This window comes from Rhinolophus ferrumequinum, chromosome 18 (assembly GCF_004115265.2).
Source record: "Rhinolophus ferrumequinum isolate MPI-CBG mRhiFer1 chromosome 18, mRhiFer1_v1.p, whole genome shotgun sequence".
Classification (NCBI taxonomy): domain Eukaryota; kingdom Metazoa; phylum Chordata; class Mammalia; order Chiroptera; family Rhinolophidae; genus Rhinolophus; species Rhinolophus ferrumequinum.
Genome location: NC_046301.1, coordinates 43,411,363 through 43,429,044, shown reverse-complemented (window position 1 = coordinate 43,429,044; position 17,682 = coordinate 43,411,363). Strand labels below are relative to the sequence as shown.

The 17,682-nt window shown below is 49.5% G+C and overlaps 1 protein-coding gene across 2 annotated transcripts in view; it reads right to left on the bottom strand.

The window, feature by feature from the left end:
* LOXL2 (lysyl oxidase like 2) overlaps positions 1 to 17,682 on the bottom strand; it is a 92,521-nt gene that overhangs the window by 9,013 nt on the left and 65,826 nt on the right. For both annotated transcript variants that reach the window (XM_033135507.1, XM_033135508.1), the window contains exons 7-10: positions 16,328 to 16,479; positions 9,768 to 9,935; positions 7,682 to 7,847; positions 3,427 to 3,670 (exon numbers count right to left, since the gene is read on the bottom strand). In XM_033135507.1, the coding sequence (XP_032991398.1) occupies positions 3,427 to 3,670; positions 7,682 to 7,847; positions 9,768 to 9,935; positions 16,328 to 16,479 (730 nt within the window). The remainder of the gene's footprint in view (positions 1 to 3,426; positions 3,671 to 7,681; positions 7,848 to 9,767; positions 9,936 to 16,327; positions 16,480 to 17,682) is intronic.

Below are 17,682 nucleotides of genomic sequence, written 5' to 3'. Positions count from 1 at the left end.
CATCATTTCCCCAGGCCAGCCGCCTGTCTCCTGGCGTCTCCAGAATGGATGGTCATGGTTGGAGCTCAGCTGTGGTGCGACTATGTTCCTGTCCCCATTTCAGAGCATGTTCCAGTCTCAGGAGGTGCTGCCACAATGACAGGGACCCTTCCTGCATTCAGGAAATGCTAGGCACCCCATCCCCCCGCCCCGGCCGGAACAAAGCCCCACAGGTGTGAGGAGGGCCTAAGGTTGGCCCACAGAGGTCACATCACATCTGTGGGGCTTCAGTCCTACATGGGCTGCCCCACACTTGGGGGAGGCCGGGTGGAGCAAACGAAAGTCTCCCCTTTGTAGTAGCAAAGCCAGCCCTGACTTGCAGGGCTCGCACCTGTGCTGGATGTCCACTTCTCTGCTTCTCTAGCTCCCAGCACCTCTTGCAGACTTCCCCAAGGTGGGAGGGCCAGTCCTTGAGACACAGCAGGGGCACAGATGCTCTGTGCCCTGGTGTGCGTGGTGCCCAGCTTTGTTTGGCCCCTGCCAAAGAGGGGACGTGATGTGCCAGGTAAGCAGGTGTGGCTCCCCTCCCTGGGGGCTCAAGAAGCAGGAGGGGGACCTCAGCAAGATCACCGAACAAGAGCAATGCCTATGCAAAAGAATGATGCAGGGCACTATCCTCTATGCCTGTTGGTGAGGAGACGTCTAAGAAGTTCAGTGTCTGTGTTTCAAAGAACATAGCTCTGTTCCTCATTGAGGCATCAATTAAATAGGGAGCGACAGTTTTCCCCATTTGCACTAATGTGAGCCAGCTTGACTCCACAGATAGGACCGGAGGATCTGTAGATCCGCTAAAATAGGATGTCAAATATTCTAGAAAGAATTTTTTTGAGTGGAGGAAAGGCCAGCTTTCATCAAACTCCCAAAGAGACCCAAAAGAGGTTTGGGGCCAGGAGTCCTGTTGAAAGGTCCTCCCACAGAGCCTGAAGAAGTCCCTGGACCTCTGGGGGCTCTCTGGAGCTCTGCGGGAATCCTACGGTTCTTCTCAGTTACAGACCAGGAGGGGAGGTCTGAGGGAACATATGCTTAGCTACAAGTTCTTTCTCACCCATCCCTCCCAAACCATTTACTGGAACATCTGTAAGCAGAGAAATAACATAGACCACAAGCAGGGGTGGGACAATTTGAAGCGGCATTTCCACAATGTCACCATGTGTATTCTCAGAGGGGAGACCATTCCTGGGAGAGCAAGCATATGTCACACAGAGGCTCCTTCCATGTAATGTCTGGGTGGGTCGCCCTGTGTGGGACACAGTGCAATTACCTTCTACTTATAGACGCCCAGGCAGCGTCAGCTCCCACAGGCCCAGGCTTCCAGTATGTGTTCTCTAAGGAAATCAGGAACCAAAATGGTCCTGACTTTCATTTTACCCTTTGACTTCTACCCCGCAGATGACCGGCAGGCTTCTACGTAAAGAGCAATTCTTTGGCTAATTAGGACTTTCAGAACGTACGGATAGTAATTATAAAGGAAAATCAGTATCCCCAAATTCCATCACAGTCCTTTCTTTTGAAATAGGTTGAACAACTCTATCCCAAAACGGACTCGAATGTGACTAGACCATCGGTTGTCACATGAAAAAGCAGCCATGTGAGAGACAGATTTCTGATGAAGTTCAGCAGAGGTGACAGAAAGAGCACACACGTTGCGGACAGACAGGCCCGAGTTGAAAGCCCCACCCCACAACTTCCTGCGTCACACAAACACTGAGCCTCCATTTTCTTACCTGTGAAAATGAGGGTATCCTGTGCTTGGCATGTAGGGGGGATCAATGAACGCTGGCTCTTATGCCCCTAACAGTGATCACTGCATTTTGGAGCAGGAAGGACACCTAGAGATGAGCTACACAGGGGCTTCTCAGACTGTGATGTGCACACAAGCTCCTGGTGATCCCGTTAAAATGCAGATTCTGATGTAAAGTCTGCACTGGGTGCGACACTGATGGCAGATATGCTAGCCCACGGGCCTCACTTTGAGCAGCAGGGACCCAGTGCAAAAGCTCTGATGTGTAGATGGCATTCTAAGCACAGAGATGGGCGCTCCCTGGGCCAACATCTGCGGACCCCTCAGGGGACTGCTGCCGCCATGCTGCGTGGCAGGGGCCTCCCTCCCTTCCTTTTCAAAAGTGTGCTCGCTTCTGTTCTTTCTACCTGCCCAGCTCCGATCTGAGCAGGAAAATGTGAATGAACAGGACACTTGAACAAGCAGGGGCAGAGGGTTCTGGATTAGAGTAAGAATAAAGGCAACGGAAAAAAAAAAGGAAAGGCCGGGAGATGAACAGGGTGGCTTTTGTTGGCTCCAGCAAGGAATGGCTCTAAGATTTCACTCTGCGCTTGGTCAGGATTTATAGCCCTGGGATTGGATCCACAGACCGAGGGCTGGAAGGGACATTAGAGGTCCTGGGTGACGAGGCCCAGATGGCCTGACATCATGCAGCCAGTTAGAGGCACAGCTGGGTTGAGAGACCAGATCACATGGCTCCTGGGGCCAGAACGCTTGTCTCCACATCCACTGTCTTTCTAGAGATATTTAAAATACATACTGGTATTTAAAATATATTTCTAGGGACGGCCAGATGGCTCAGGTGGTTAGAGCACAAGATCTCAACAATAGGGCTTCTGGTTCGATTCCCACATGGGCCAGTGAGCTGCGCCCTCCACAACTAGATTGGAGACAACGAGCTGCCGCTGAGCTTCCGGAGGGGTGGCTGGATGGCTCAGTTGGTTAGAGCCTGAGCTCTAAGCAAGGTTGCTGGTTCAATTCCCAACAAGGTTGCCGGTTCAATTCCCACATGGGATGGTGGGCTGCACTCCCTGCAACTAAAGAGTGAAAACTGAAACTGGACTTGGAGCTGAGCTGCACCCTCCACAACTAGATTGAAGGACAATGACTTGGAGCTGATGGGCCCTGGAGAAACACAGTGTTCCCCAATATTCCCCAATAAAATTAAAAAATACATATATATGTATATATTCATATAGTTTAAAATATATATATGTATTTCTAAATGAACTCAGAGTCCAAAGCATCCCTGCAGAACAAGAACTTCCTGTGGACACACTTGAAAACCATTGAAAACCATTGACTAAGGTTAATGGAGGGGCACTGGATACTCAAAACGAAATTGGCTCCTAACGTTAGGGGCCTTGGAGGCAAGAGAGACAACAGGCTCAGGGAAGGTGCGGTGGGCCCAGGACAACTGGGAGCAGAGAATGGTTTCGCTTCAGTAAATGTGGCCGGCCAGAGTGGCAGACCCGACTCCCACCAACTTAGGGAAACCCTGCCCACTAGACGGTGTGGCCTCTCTAAGTGACCCTGTGATTCTGAATCCCATCTGGGCCCTGTGGGGTGTCGGGCTGGGGCAGCTTGGCGATGGACGCGGCGCCTACCTGTGGCAGTCATGCCAGATCCATGCATGGCGGCCGTTCTTGGGCCGGAAGTCGGACTGGCCGTTGTTGTGGATCTGGGACGAGAAGCGCAGCAGCCGCCGGTAGCCAGTGGTGGGGTTGGTCTGGGCAGCTGAGCCTGAGAGGCAGTTCTCCTCCATAGCACACTGGAGCATGAACATGGGCCGGTCCTCCAGGTAGGTGCTCTGTTGGACAATCTCTGCGTTGAGGACCAGGTCAGGGGCAGCTGGAGGTGCAAACACAGTGTTCAAGGGAAGGCAAGAGACCCCTCACCCCTTCCCAAGTGTTTGACTCTGATTCCTGGACTGGGACAAACCTCTGTCCCTGCTTAGCATCACCTCCTGGAACTGGCTCATGGCCTCCCCCTCAAGGTCACCTTCCTTGAGGACGACTACCCCCAAATTCCTCTTCCCCTTCTCTGAGAGTCCTCTTGGACACTTCTGCAGGTATCAGTGCAGATGCGCAAAATGTTGAGTCGTTCAATCTGGGTGATGGATCTATGAGGGTTCGTTATGTCACTCTCTCTACTTTTGAGTGGCTTGAGATTTTCCGTAATAAAAAGCAAACAATGATAATGTTCACTCTACCCAGACAGAACTCTCTTAATCCCTTGGTCTGATTCTTCTGGGAGTGATTCAGATTTATTTTCCAGCATGTGTAATATTGTGTATAGATTTATAGTCTGCTAATACTGCCTCTTTTCAAATATATCTTGACATATTTCCTTGTTAATAAATATCCATTACAAAATTAATTGGCTACATAATATTTAATTAATAACTCTAGCCCATAGTTTTAGATACATTGGTTGCTTGGAATTTTTCCCAGTGAAAGATAAACCTATGATAAACATCCTGTGGTAAATCTGTGTATATAAGTTAAATTACTTCTTCAGAATATCTTTCTATCAGTGCAATTGCTAGGAGGAAGAGTTGCATATTTTCAAGACTCTGATATACATTGCCAAATCACCTCCTTAACAGGTTCTTTCAGTTTCCACTCACACTGGCTCTAGGCGAGAGTTTTAAAAGTGCATCTTTTAAAACAAGATTGATTTACTCAATTAGCGCATTGCACATAGCAAGTGTTAAAAAAATTACCGATGGCTACAATCCCTATTTACTGTATAATTGTATTAGGTTTTGCTTCTTTACAAAAGGATTAACTCTAGGCTTCCCTTTACAAGTGAGATTCCATTGAACATTTCTAGTACACGTCAGTTCACAAAATTGGATATGATTACTGTACAGCCAGATCCATCCATCTTTTGTTTTCTGACAAGTTGCTTGTAAATTTCTGAAGTGCACGTGCGTCTGTGAGCTTTGCTTCCCTCAGGTTCACCAGAACCTGGAGCACTCTCAGCTCGTCTGCACCCCCTCTGCAAAGCATCCCCTCCCCACACCACTTGGAGCACAGTAGGTTCTCAAGGAACCCTTGTACCTGGTGAGGCTGGTCGGGGAGGGAGGCTCTAGAGAGCAAATTCACCCCTGGGGTTGGATATGGGATGGAAAGATAGTGAAAGGGCACACGGGATGTGGGGTTGGGAGTGGAAGACAGAAATCGGGAGGTTCCCATTGGCTGAGTGCTCTTTCCTCTTGGAGGGGCACACGCCAGGATACAACACCGCTGGCGCTGAGGGTTCGGGACACGTTTATCAGAGGGTGTTGATAGTCTTTTACTAGTTGCCTGTACACTAGTCAGTACTCAGTGGATAGCCCTCTGCTTACCTCTGAGCTTTGCAGAGGGGTCTCCATCAGACCCTCCTCTTTCTTAGAGGAAGCCAGCCCTACTTCCATCCAGCTCAGGAGTCCTAACATCATGTGGCCTGCAGTAAGCTGATACCTGGGGTCTGTGCTCTGAGCACCTGTCATGGGACATGGCCTTGACCTCCCTACCATCCAGAACATCCACCAGAAGCTCCTCGGAGGCACACATCCATCCACCCATGCACCAAGTATTACTGTATTTCCCCGAAAATAAGACCTAGCCAGACCATCAGCTCTCATGCGTCTTTGGAGCAAACATAAATATAAGACCCGGTCTTATATTATATTATGTTAGATGAGACCCGGTCTTATAGTATAGTAAAATAAGACTGGGTCTTACATTCATGTTTGCTCCAAAAGACGCATGAGAGCTGATGGTCAGGCTAGGTCTTATTTTCGGGGAAACATGGTATGATGAACATTGTGCTAGGCTCTCTGAACAGTGCTACACAAGTCAGACCTCACATTCCAGCAGGAGACACGGAAGCAATATGAATTACTTAATCCTAATTGCAGACCCAGCTTGATGGAGAAATATGGGACTCTGTTGGGAATTATAACAAGGGGCTCAGTCTGTGGGGAGTCAGGGAAGGCTTCCTGGGAGGCAGTTGCAGTTTAGTTGTTCCCTGGAGGATGAGCAGAGGTTAGAGGAAACAACTCTAACGTGTGAGGGTAGGGGGAGCATTTCAGGCAAAACAGAGGGCACATGGCAGGTCCCTGAGGCCTGAAGGAGGGGCCAAAGCTTGTGTGGTCAGGACACTGAGGAAGGGTGGGAGTGGAAGGTGGTGTGAAATGAGGCTGGACGACATGCTGCTTGCGCTTGTCCTGTGTTCACGTAAGTGCAGTGGGAAAGCCTGGATGACGTTTGAACAGGAGAGAGCATGAGTGGGAGACCAGCACGGACTCTGGTTTCAGGGAGGGGAGGGTGCTGGAGGCATGTGTCACTGTTGGGGATCCCGGTGAGGAGACCCTGCGGTAATACAGAGTGGGAGGTGGTCACCCAGATGCAGGTGGTGACAGCAGGATGGAAGGAGGTAGAGGGAATTGGGAAAATATGAAAAGGTAAAAAACAAGATGGGCTAAATATGGGGGTGATGAGGGAGGGAGAGAGAGAGGGGGAGAGAGAGAGAGGGGTGGGGGAGGATTTGCAGATTTTGTTCATGTGTAATTGTTTGGATGAGGAAAAGTAATCACAAAGGGTTGCCTGAAGAACATACTTTATCTCTCTGAATAAAGTAGTAAGCCAGATCAGCATTCTTGGCCCAAATGGCTATTGCTCCCCTACAGACTCTGAGTGATGCCTTCAGCCTAAGCAGAGGGGTTCTCTGAGGAATAGCCCCATAAAACTCATTTTTGATCTGCCGTGAGGATGTGGAGGGCATTGCTTATCTAATAACTCTCTGTCCTCATAAGGAATTCCCTTTATAGAATAGTGGCGTTCTATGGATGCATGGGTTTGCTTTTTTCTATCTAACGGATACTGTGAATTATAGTAATGAACAGGTTTCCGTCTTTCCTTTGGCTGCTAGGAAGCTTACTGTGAAATTTACAACCTCTCCATAGTAAATGTACAGGACTCTACAGTACATATTTTTCACTAACCTCTCTCTCGGCTCCAAATGGAGCCACTACCTATTTGCCGATATCTACTTTTTTTCCATCTGCTTTTATCTTATGCTATCTTGAATTTTACTTAGGTTTATATTATCTAAATTTCCTTTTGGAAAACAAATGGTATATTACTTAATATAAATAAATTAATAAGCCAAGAAAAGGGCCCTAACAGTGGTGAGACCACTTCTCTCTGCTTGGATGTTCTCCCCCTGGGGGGCGCTGGTAAAGGGTGATGATCTTAGTCTGTCCTCTCAGGAGGCCAGAGCTCAGGCTGTCTGCCCAAAGAAGGCAGGCTGTCCTCTGGTTCTCTCTCAGCATGGACCTTCCCCAGCTGGGTCATTCTGAACCCTGCTGGAGCTTTCCCTTCTATATTTTCAATCTCTCTAGGATTTCCAGGGAGTCAACAGGAAGCTAAATCACCTCCAGGGTGTGCAACAAGAAATAATTTATGGAGCAGGGTGAAGAAAGAAAGAATGAGCACCTAGCACGAGCATCATGCTTCACTAACCTCAGAAACATCCTTCAGGGAAGGTATTTTCTTCCTCATTAACTGGTAAGAACAAGGTGTTCTCAGCCCATAATCTACCCAACGTTGCTTCAATAGTCTACTGTGGCCCTGAGATTTGAACCTAAGGTCCCCAGACTTCCCGTTCCTCTCTCCTGCTTTCCTTCCCCCTGTCATCAGGCAAGGTTCTGCGGTTGGGGGTGAGGGATTCCCTTTTGCCCCCAACTTCTCACTTAATAAGAATTAACCTCTGTTTTCCTTTTTCGCTCGGCTCATGGCAGAGGCCCCAGTGAGACTCTGGTCCCCTCCTGGAGCCGTGGGGAGGGTGGATATGACCCCCAGGGAGTCTCACTTTCTGAGCAGGCGACTCCAGCCCCAAAATGCACTCCACCCTGGGGGCAGGCCACATCCTCTCCGTCGTGGCGACAGTGTGCCAGGGACAGCTCCGTTCCAGAACACTTCACTCCACTCATGACCACTTTGTTGGCATTGATGTTTTCGTGCCAATACCAGGTCTCCTGGAGAATCAACAAAAGAAATGGCCAGTATGTCATCATGAATGGTCACTTTCTTATATGCTATCAACTTTCTGCCTCACAAAAATCCCAAGGCTTTATTTCCAGATGGAGACAACTGAGGCACAAAGACTCACTTACCCAAGTCATGCGGTTGGTTAATGGCAGAGTGAGTGAGAATCCATGTCTTCTGACCCTGAGACTGGGATTCCGCCACTCCCGCCCTCTAGAGAGTACTGCTAAGGCTGGTTTGGTCAAACAACTGTTCAGGGTTGTGTGTCAGGAACAGCAGGTACCTGCAACTCATGTTGCCCACTGACTTATCCTGAGCCCAGGGCAGACATCACTAATCAATCACAGCACTCTCTCCTCTAAGCCTGACTGTGATCTCAGAATCCTTTTCAACATCGTGCTCCGAAAAGGCACTACCCATTAATTGATCAGACTTGGAGAGAAGAAAATTATTCACAAACGTCAGTAGTTAGTTCGATACTCATACATGCTCTTGATTCGGTTTCTCTAGAAATCCTGACTATACACCCCTCATCCTCTAGAGAGAAAACTGGGGCCTAGACAAGGACAGGGCTTGTAATCAGTGGCAGATTTGGGACTGATGTCAGATGCAGGCCCATTTCACAACCCAGCAGAGGCCCCGATGTCTTAGGAATGAGCAGGGAACAAAAACGGCTGGACAGCCATTGTGTTGTAATAAGCACGGTTTTCTACTCTCCTGGGAGAACCAGAGTGCACGCTGGTTTGTCATAAGCAGTATTAGCAGAGACGCTATGTTGCTCTGGGAAGACGGGCTCCCAGAGGGTGTGGGCAGCAGTGTCAGGGACCTGTCCCTTCTGGATGCCGAGATGAGGAGCCACAGGGCTGCCTCTGCTCAGGACTCAATGCCCACCCTGGACCTGGCAGGCAATCAGGCTCAGCAAGGCTGCCAGACTTCTTCCAAGTCTCGTCCTCAGAAACCCCCTTCCCAAGCAAGACCACCTGGGCACAGGAGCTAGCAAAGCAAGCTGCTCTGTGAGAAGCTTGAAAAGTGTTTAGAACCAGGATACTATGGACATGGGGCTATCCATCCCATGTCACAGGGAAGAAAACTGAGGCCTTGAAAGGCAGCTGCTTTGCCCTGGATCATTATGCTGTGGGCTGGTGGGAGGACAGCTGGGAATAGACCTCAAGCTTTCTGTCTTCTGCACCTCCCGCCCCCGCCCTCCAGCCTCTTTCTGACACTGTCCTACTCCGCAGGTCCCTGTTCCCTCACAGTATAGGGTCCAGAGGCAATGATTTTTGAAGCCAAAGTGCTACTTCTCTTTCTTCTGCGGCCTTTTGGTAAGGGCAGGAACTTGGCGGCCCTCAGCTGCGTCCCTTTCCCTCTAAGGAAGGGGCTGGTGGGAGGAGGACGCAGCTACTCTGACAAGGGTTCTGGATGGGCTTGGAAATTTAGCAGCCAATCAGCGAGAGAATGCATGAGCGGGGACACCAGCTGGGACCTTGCTCTGGCCAGAGGGGCCTCTCAGGGAGCAAGCTAATGCGTGTGGAGTGTTGGCCTCCGCCTTGGGTGGTCTCCACTACCCTGTAGGACTGAGTTGCTTCCCTCTGCAAAAGTCACATCACCCCAGGATCAGCCCTTGGCCTAGGATGAATCCCAGTGCACGAAGCTGAGTGGACTGGGAAACCAGAGTATAGGCTCTCATTCTGCAATGGGGAAACAGAGGCAGGAAGTGGGGGCGTGACCCGCCTAAGGACTCAGAGTTGTGAGGGGCAGCCCTGGGGCCAGGATGAGGTCTCTGCCTTCTGGCCTGCAACACTTTGCTCCCCTCCTCCTGGGTAGCTGGGGAAGGTCCACTGAAGACAGCAGCTGACTAGAGGTGGGCAGGATCAGGCTAGACGGAGGGGTCTGAGGCCCGGGCTTCTCACCTGGAAGGCGTTACTGGCGAACCCCAGGCCCAGCTGCCGGCAGACCACCATGGCCTCCACGATGCCCCAGTTCTCACCGCACACCGTCCCCCATACGAGGGACCCATTCCTCTCCACCAGCACCTCCACCCGGCCCTCGTAGGGGTTTCGGCCCCCATTCAGGCGCAGCTGTAGAGAGAAAGGCAGGCATAGTCACTAGGAGGGGACTGAGAGGAGCAGCCCCACTGTTTTGCCATCAGTCCCAATTTCCCCAAGCCAGGGGGTCCTGCCTGGGACATAATCAGACTCAACAGCATCCCTGAAAGCCTACTGTGCGCCAGCATCATGCCCAGCATGGTCTTACATATCAGGTCCCGCAGCAGGCACCTGGGGGCCCTAGAAGCTTATGTAGTAGGGAGGCCACTGATTCCCCCTGAGCACAACAGCAGAATCTGCCTCTGTTCCCCACGGTTCCCCATGAGCCTACCAGTTGGGGGGATGGGGCTAGTCTCAGAATCAGACACTTGGAAGGATGCACCAAGGGGCCTTAAAATGTTAGAAGTCCCCCAGATTCTTTCCTGGGCCCCTTTTTCCTCCCCACACCCTCTGCTGGCCCCAGCTGCTGATTGCATCTCCTCCCACATGTCCTCTCCACCCAGAACTCTCTTCTGAGACCCATGGAGCCAACCGCCTACTTGACGGTTCCACTTGGCATCTCTGAGACTCCTAATCTGAACTTGCCCTCTTTTCTTTCTCCACCAAACCCTGTGCTCTATCTCCCCCTTATTCCCTATTTCAGCTAAAGTTACTGCCTTCTATCCCAGGGCAGCAAACTTTCTATAAAAGGGCCAGGTGGTAAATATTTTAGGCTTTGTGGGACGTGTGCTCTGTCATCAGCACTCAGCTTTGCCATGCAGCGTGCAAGCCGCCATGGACGCTACGGAAATGACTGAGCATGGCTGTGTTCCCATAAAACTGTATTTACAAACACAGGCGGAAGGATGGGTTTGGCCTGCAAGCTGTAGTTTGCTCATTCCCGAATCTATTCTGTTACACAAGCCAGTAACTTGGAAGCCGTACTTAACATCACCCTCTCTCTCACCCCGACGTCTTGGTGGATTTTATCTCCCAAGTCGCTCTGTAATCAGCCCACTTCCCTCCAACTCCATCCCTACCCCTTCTCCAGGGCACCACCACCACATGCCTCGGTCAGATCGCCTCACCTCTCGCAGCCTCTACTCTTGACTTCATTGACCCATTCTCTACTCAGAAGCCAGAGGCATCTTTAAAAAACACCTGATCCTGTCCCTCCCCTACTTAGGGTAGGTCAGTGGCTTCCCACTGCTTCACCGCTCTCCTCTGCGTCTTTGTCACATGCCCCTCTCATCCTGTTCTCTGACCTCCAGGCACATGGGTCTTCTTTCGGTTTCCGTGGCTACCTAACTTTCTTGACCGTGTAAATCACACATTTCACATGGAAGCCCACTACATACAGAGGCCCTTTCCTGGCTGATCCTGTTCCTCTTTCTGAGTCCACACCCACTGACATTTGCCTCTGATTGGGGTCAGCGCCCCCTTACATATTCCATGGCTCCCTGTTACACTGGAAGCCCCAACAGTTGGGTTTTCTCCTTTGTATAATACAAGCACCTGACTTAAGTTTTGATTATCGAGGTCTCCCCCTCAAAGAAGGTTATCTCAAGTAAACACATTGCCAGCCATGTGACTAGATAAAGCCCCAGACCCTCTCCCCCCATAGAGTGTCCTTTAGAAATCTTGGTTGAGGGCCCGCCTGGTGGCTCAAGTGGTTAGAGCTCCGTGCTCCTAACTCCGAAGGCTGCCGGTTTGATTCCCACATCAGCCAGTGGGCTCTCAACTACAAGGTTGCTGGTTCAACTCCTCGAGTCCCGCAAGGGATGGTGGGCTCCGCCCTCTGCAACTATGTGCCCCCTGCAACTAGAAATGGCAACTGGACCTGGAGCTGAGCTGCGCCCTCCACAACTAAGACTGAAAGGACAACAACTTGAAGCTGAACGGCACCCTCCACAACTAAGATTGAAAGGACAACAACTTGACTTGGAAAAAAGGCCTGGAAGTACACACTGTTCTCCAATAAAGTCCTGTTCCCTTTCCCCAATCAAATCTTAAAAAAAAAAGAAAAGAAAAGAAACCTTGGTTGATTTTGATTACTGACCATTTGGGCAACTTGTTTTTCTCTCTTCCTGCACTTTTAAATCCCCCTCTTACGTCTTGAAATAAATAGTGAGCAATAAAAAGTGAGCCATGGAACCCTAGGTCTCCACTGCTGACCTCAGCAGAACCCCAGCCCCCAGCGCTCTCTGTCTCTCTGTCTGTCTGTCTGTCTGTCTTTTTCCCTGACTCCACTGTGTGGCCCCAGATGGGCTGTGTAATTTCCAGGTCTTGTAAGTAATATTTTTCCAACGTTTCCTGATGGTTACTGCTGATGGCCATCTTGCAATCATAATAAGAACCACAAAACCCAGTCTGACCACAACGTTGGTTATTCATAGTGTGAGACTGGCACACAACACCTATACATCTCCTTAGCATTTATGACAATTATAGCTAAGCTAACTTGCAATTTGTTTAACATCGGCCTCCTCTGCTAGAATGTAAGCTTCAAAGGGCAGAGCTGTATTTGTCTGTTTTCCTGTGTGATCACTATCTAAGATAGCACCTCACAGATGTTAGGTCCTCCACAACGATTTTTGAAATGAATAAGTAAACAATCAGTCTTATGGAATGAAAGCAGGGAGATCTGGCGTTTGGGGAATGATAGGGGTCGATGAGTAGCTCCCCACACCACTGAAAAACTTTTGTTTTCTTTCCTATAGAAATTTTAAGTTTCCTTCTCAAGTGTCTTTTCCCCCAGTTTTTTAAGTTCCTACCCCTGCTTTAGATAATTATCCTAAAACTTGTGATTCATACTTGTTGATTGTAATCATTGAAGTCTAATGTTCTCTCCTACGTTCTGGGCCTAACTCCTGGACAATTAACGACACCTGAATGACTGGTTGAATGGCCACAGGCTCTATAGAGCTAATAGGATTTATTAATTCAAATCTATTTTTCCTCATTCAGGGGCTTTGGGGAAACAGAGGATACCCCAGCAAGATTGCCAGTCGCAACCAAAGAAGCCAACGGTCTTCCAGGCAGATCTTGGGACCCCTTCCTCTTATCTAAGATCAGACAGGGTGAGAGTTCCGTGAATCCCCCAATAGGTAGGGACAGCTCTACATCCCTGCCCAGCAGGAAGCAGATACAGAAGAAAAGACCTCCTGTCCCTCAACTTCCCATAGAGATTTTATGGGGATCATTGTCTCTCAAGGGAAAAACAAGGCAGGCAGTTAGAGATAAGCAACGGATCTCTGCATTCCTGCATAACCTACAGAATGCGACCACCCAAAAGACCTCCCCTCTCCGCCCCAAACTTCCCCTTTTCGTTGTAATTATCTACCCCTACAGGAACAAATGGGTACAAAATACCCAACTAGATTAAACCAGCCATTCACACCTGCGCAGTAAAGGCCACAATAACCTTCATTTCACCTGGGCCTCATTAAACCATCATTATAATATCATACATATGCCCAGAAGTTCATTAATACTATTATAACAGACTAAATTCTGGGAAGGAACATGCACAGTCTAAAAAGATGAGGAAAAATAGTCTCTTGTCTATCACAGGTGTCAATCAAGTGGTCCCAAGCCCGGAAAAGAACAGCCCATTCTAGAGAAAAAAGGGATAAAAACTCCAAGTCCTCACCAGTCCGAGCCCTTTGAGCTTTGCTTTTGCTCAGGCGACTGCTCCAAACCCTTTTTCTTTTAATAATGAGCCCTTGAGCCAGCCATTCTCTGCTGCTCGGGTCCACTCCTATTTCTTTGGAGTGTACTATCTCTTCTAACAAACTATTCTTTCACCACTTTATTTCTGTGTCTTGTTCAATTCTTTGCTCGAGACACCAAGAACCTGGACACCGTGCTGAGAAGAGCCCATTCTCCGGTAACAGGGAAGGGTTCTAAAAATGCAAACCTTAATCCAACTACCTTACTCAGATACCCTTTATGCTTCTAACAATTCATTCCTTTGGGATAAGTCATGACATCTCCAGGAATCCTCAGCAGTTTGGTCAACAGTCCTTAGCAACAGCACAACAGCTGACTAATCCTTTGCAACAGCACAACCCCTAGGGCACAGGTCTTCTTTCCCATTGTGGACTTGGGGGCTGCAAGGGTCAATGAGCTCAGCCAGCTAATGGACAAGCCAAAGGCAGCCATGGTACTCGATCTAGCTCCCAGGGTTGTTGAATAGATTAATTAAATAAGATAGTTCAGGAAAAGTGCTCAGACAGGGCCTGGCACACCGGAAGTGCTCGATAACTATTAGACACCATCATAGCAATGCTCACTATTAGATGTGAGCCTCATCAGAAAGCAAAACTCTCTGCAGAGGAGATAGAGAGAATCAGAGCAGGCAAGAGGGCTAGCCTTTGGGAGGCTGACACTGGTCTTCCTGAGTGCCTCTGGCTTTGCCGTGGCTAACTGGACAAAACCAGTTCCAAATCTGTGGTTTTTCTCCAGCCATTCAGTGAAAAATCAACTGATTTTTCTAGGAATCATCTCTCCTCCTTATTTTCAGAGGAGCAAACTGAAGCCTCGAAGAGATCAGTTAGGGAACGGTTATTATAAATGAACTGTGTCCCCCCCACAAATTCATACGCTGAATTCATATGCTAACCCCTAATGTGATTGTATTTGGAGAAAGACTCTTTCAAGAGGTAATTAACGTTGATTGAGGTCATATGTGTGGGGCTGTAATCCAATATGACCGGTGTTCTTACAAGAAGAGAAGAGACAGCAGGGATGCATGTACACAGAGGAAAGGCTGTGTGGAAGGACACAGTGAGAAGGCAGCCACCTGCAAGCCACGGAGAGAGGCCTTAGGAGAAGCCATCCTGGATCCTGGACTTGCAGACAACACAACTAGGAGACAACACATTTTCATTGTTTAAGCCACCCAGCTCTGTGGTATTTTGTTCTGCCAGCCCCAGCAAACTAGCACAGTGATAAAACTCAGGAGTCTTCATTGTTCTGCCCTGTGTTGTTGCCAGTATCCTTGGGGACCCCAAGCCAGGTTGTGCGGAAGCCTGACCCACTGCTCTGGCGAGAACTGGTGCAGCCCATAGGAATTTCTTTCACAGAAAGAAATTGCTTTCCTCATGTCCTTCCCAGGAATAGCAGCAACAAATCCAGGTGTAAAACTTTCACATCCTATAGCCAAGTGCCAGGGTCACGTCCTGGGGCCTGGAGGGCCCGGGACAAAGTAAGGATGTTTGTGCTGGGAGTGGTGCCTCCATTGGGATCACTGAGCACATGACCTGGCTCAGCAATCCCCACCATAAAATGGCTCTGGAAAACTTCACTTTCTTTGGTCTAGTCTTTCCTTTGGGTTGAAACCCCACTCCACCCAACTCCAATCTGTCTGAAGTGAATGGGGCCACAGCACGCGTGACTCAGGGCACGGCAGCTTTTATAGCTCTGTTATGGCTATCTTGGAATGGTGCCGGGCAATTACAGACAGCCAGCCTTCCTGCAGCTGTGGGACTGGGGCCCAGGCCCTTGCTCACCCACAAGCAAATTCACGGGTTGGCTGGACGCTATTGGGTTCACATTTTTGGCCCATTGGGCAGTGAGTTGCATGAGATGGGTTGTGGTTGACCAGTTCAGTGCCCTTGGTACACCGGTGCCAAGGTCAAGAATCACTGGCAGAGCAGGAACCCGGCCGGGGAACCATCCTGCCTCCCAATGAATCCGTGTTTGCTCATTTTAAAAATAAGCACTCAAGAAGCTCTTCCAACGTGCCAGCTGTGTACCAGATGAGGCACGGTCCTGACCACATTCGTGGCACAGCGAAGAGCATTAAGTAGGATTTACTGAGCCTTTTGGTAGGATTGGAGAGACCTCCTGGCAAAGAGGAAGTCATCTTGTTGGCTACTCCTGTGGGCAAGGTCACCCAAGCTAGGAGACACAGTGTTGCTTTCTCGAGACCCCGTCTCAGGAAGGGTGGGTATGTCTCTGGTATAACACTGTTAAGTTTCCCTTTTCTTCCCCTCTGGCTACCAGAATCTCGTCTTTTGTCTGTATTGTGCTTGCATCTGTGTGATTTGCAGATCTGCTGTCGATGTGATTCCTTTGGGTCCTTGGAAAGGCTCCACGCCAAGGGGGTCAGAGGTGGTACAGACCTTAAGTTCCTTACAGAAAGTACTGAGCTTCGATCACACCAGTCCTGGTGCAGGACGTGGCACACAGTGGATGCCCGGCATATGCCACGAAGGACAGTGGTGTTTATACATATCTTTTCTTGTTTGGTACATTTAGAAATGCTAGGCGACAACGTCAGCAACAGTGACAGAGGCAGAGGCTGAGTCCTTTCTGAGATCATTATCAGAGCACCCTACTACCACCTGCTAGAAACCTTCAGAGTGAGGCCACCTGGTCTATACTTTCTGGAGTCTCAGTGACCTAAACATAACAGCCCCCTTTGTGCGTTGTCTCCTCACCTTCTTCTGGAAGCCCATGGCAGGGATATTACATCTTACACCAGCATCTTCCTCGTGGTTGCAGCCCTGAGACTCAGCATTGAATTTACAGTCTATGATGGACTTCTCATTTCCGGAGCACTCCAGCTCATTGAGATGGATGGGTCCTATCCCTGGGGAAGAAAGTAAACATGGGCTATGAAAGCTTCTGAAGGACAGTTTCTGGAATAGGCAAGAAAGTCCCAAAAATAAGAACATGCCTCTCTCATCCTCAAAACTCTTCCCAACTTGCCTCCTACCATCAGCTCAATGACTCAACCTTTTCTTCCTGGAGGGAATTACTTCTTGCCTTGGGATCCACTTCTCCCAGAAGAGTAAATGAGAGTTACATTCAGTTGTGTGACCTTGGCCAACTCGCTCAGCCTCTCTGAATCATGGTTTTCTTACTTAAATAAAGGAGTTGGACTAGAAGACATCTAGGTTTCCTTCCCAAATTTCATATTCCACATTTTTATGAATCTGAAAGGGGTGACAATCACTGTATAGTCAGGGTCCCTGCAGGAAACAGATGGCATGCTTAAAGTGGATGATTTGAAGAAAGTTAGAAACAGGGATTTTTAAAACAAAGGTATGAACATAGTGTAGGGAATTCACAAAATCACAAAGGACACTCCAGTGTTCAGGGGCTAATAACACTTGGGCTCAGATAGAAAACAGCCCCAGCCTGCAGGAGTGAGGGCAGGATGCCAATATATTACCCAGGAGAGCTAAGAGCTGTGTGGAAAGTACCTGGTAAGAGCTATTACCCTTGGCCTGCAAGGACCTTGCTGGGAGAAGACATACTGGCCACTCTCCTCTCCCCACCTGCAGTCTCCCACCAGGGCCCCCTGCTGGCCACACCCACGCCTGCCTCCCTGGGGCACTAGACTACGGTAGGTAAGCGCAAGGATGGAGGGTGGAGCTGGAGGGGTAGATAGAAAAATCCAGCAAATGACGTATGGTGAGCATGGCAGAAGCTTCTCTTACAGGCACTGAGATACCAAGGTGGGGGGGGCCCCACTGCTGGGGATAAAGAATTCCTAGCCTGACCCGTGTTCAGTTCAACTCAGCTCTTAAAACCACATCTTCTCTGTCCAGCCCATCACGATGAATCAAAGTCCCGTTCTTTTCCGGGGCTCTGGGCTGCGTTGACTCCCCTTTGGGCCCTGCCCTGCCTGGGACCTTCTCCCTCTCCTGGTTCTCACCGTCCTCCTTCGGGTCCTGATCCTCATCACTCAGACACTTGCTAAAACCTCCCATCTTTACGATGACCCTCCCCTGACCCCACACCTCCCTCTGGCCTGTCACTTTCCTCCGCTTCAGGATGCTTCTTGGCA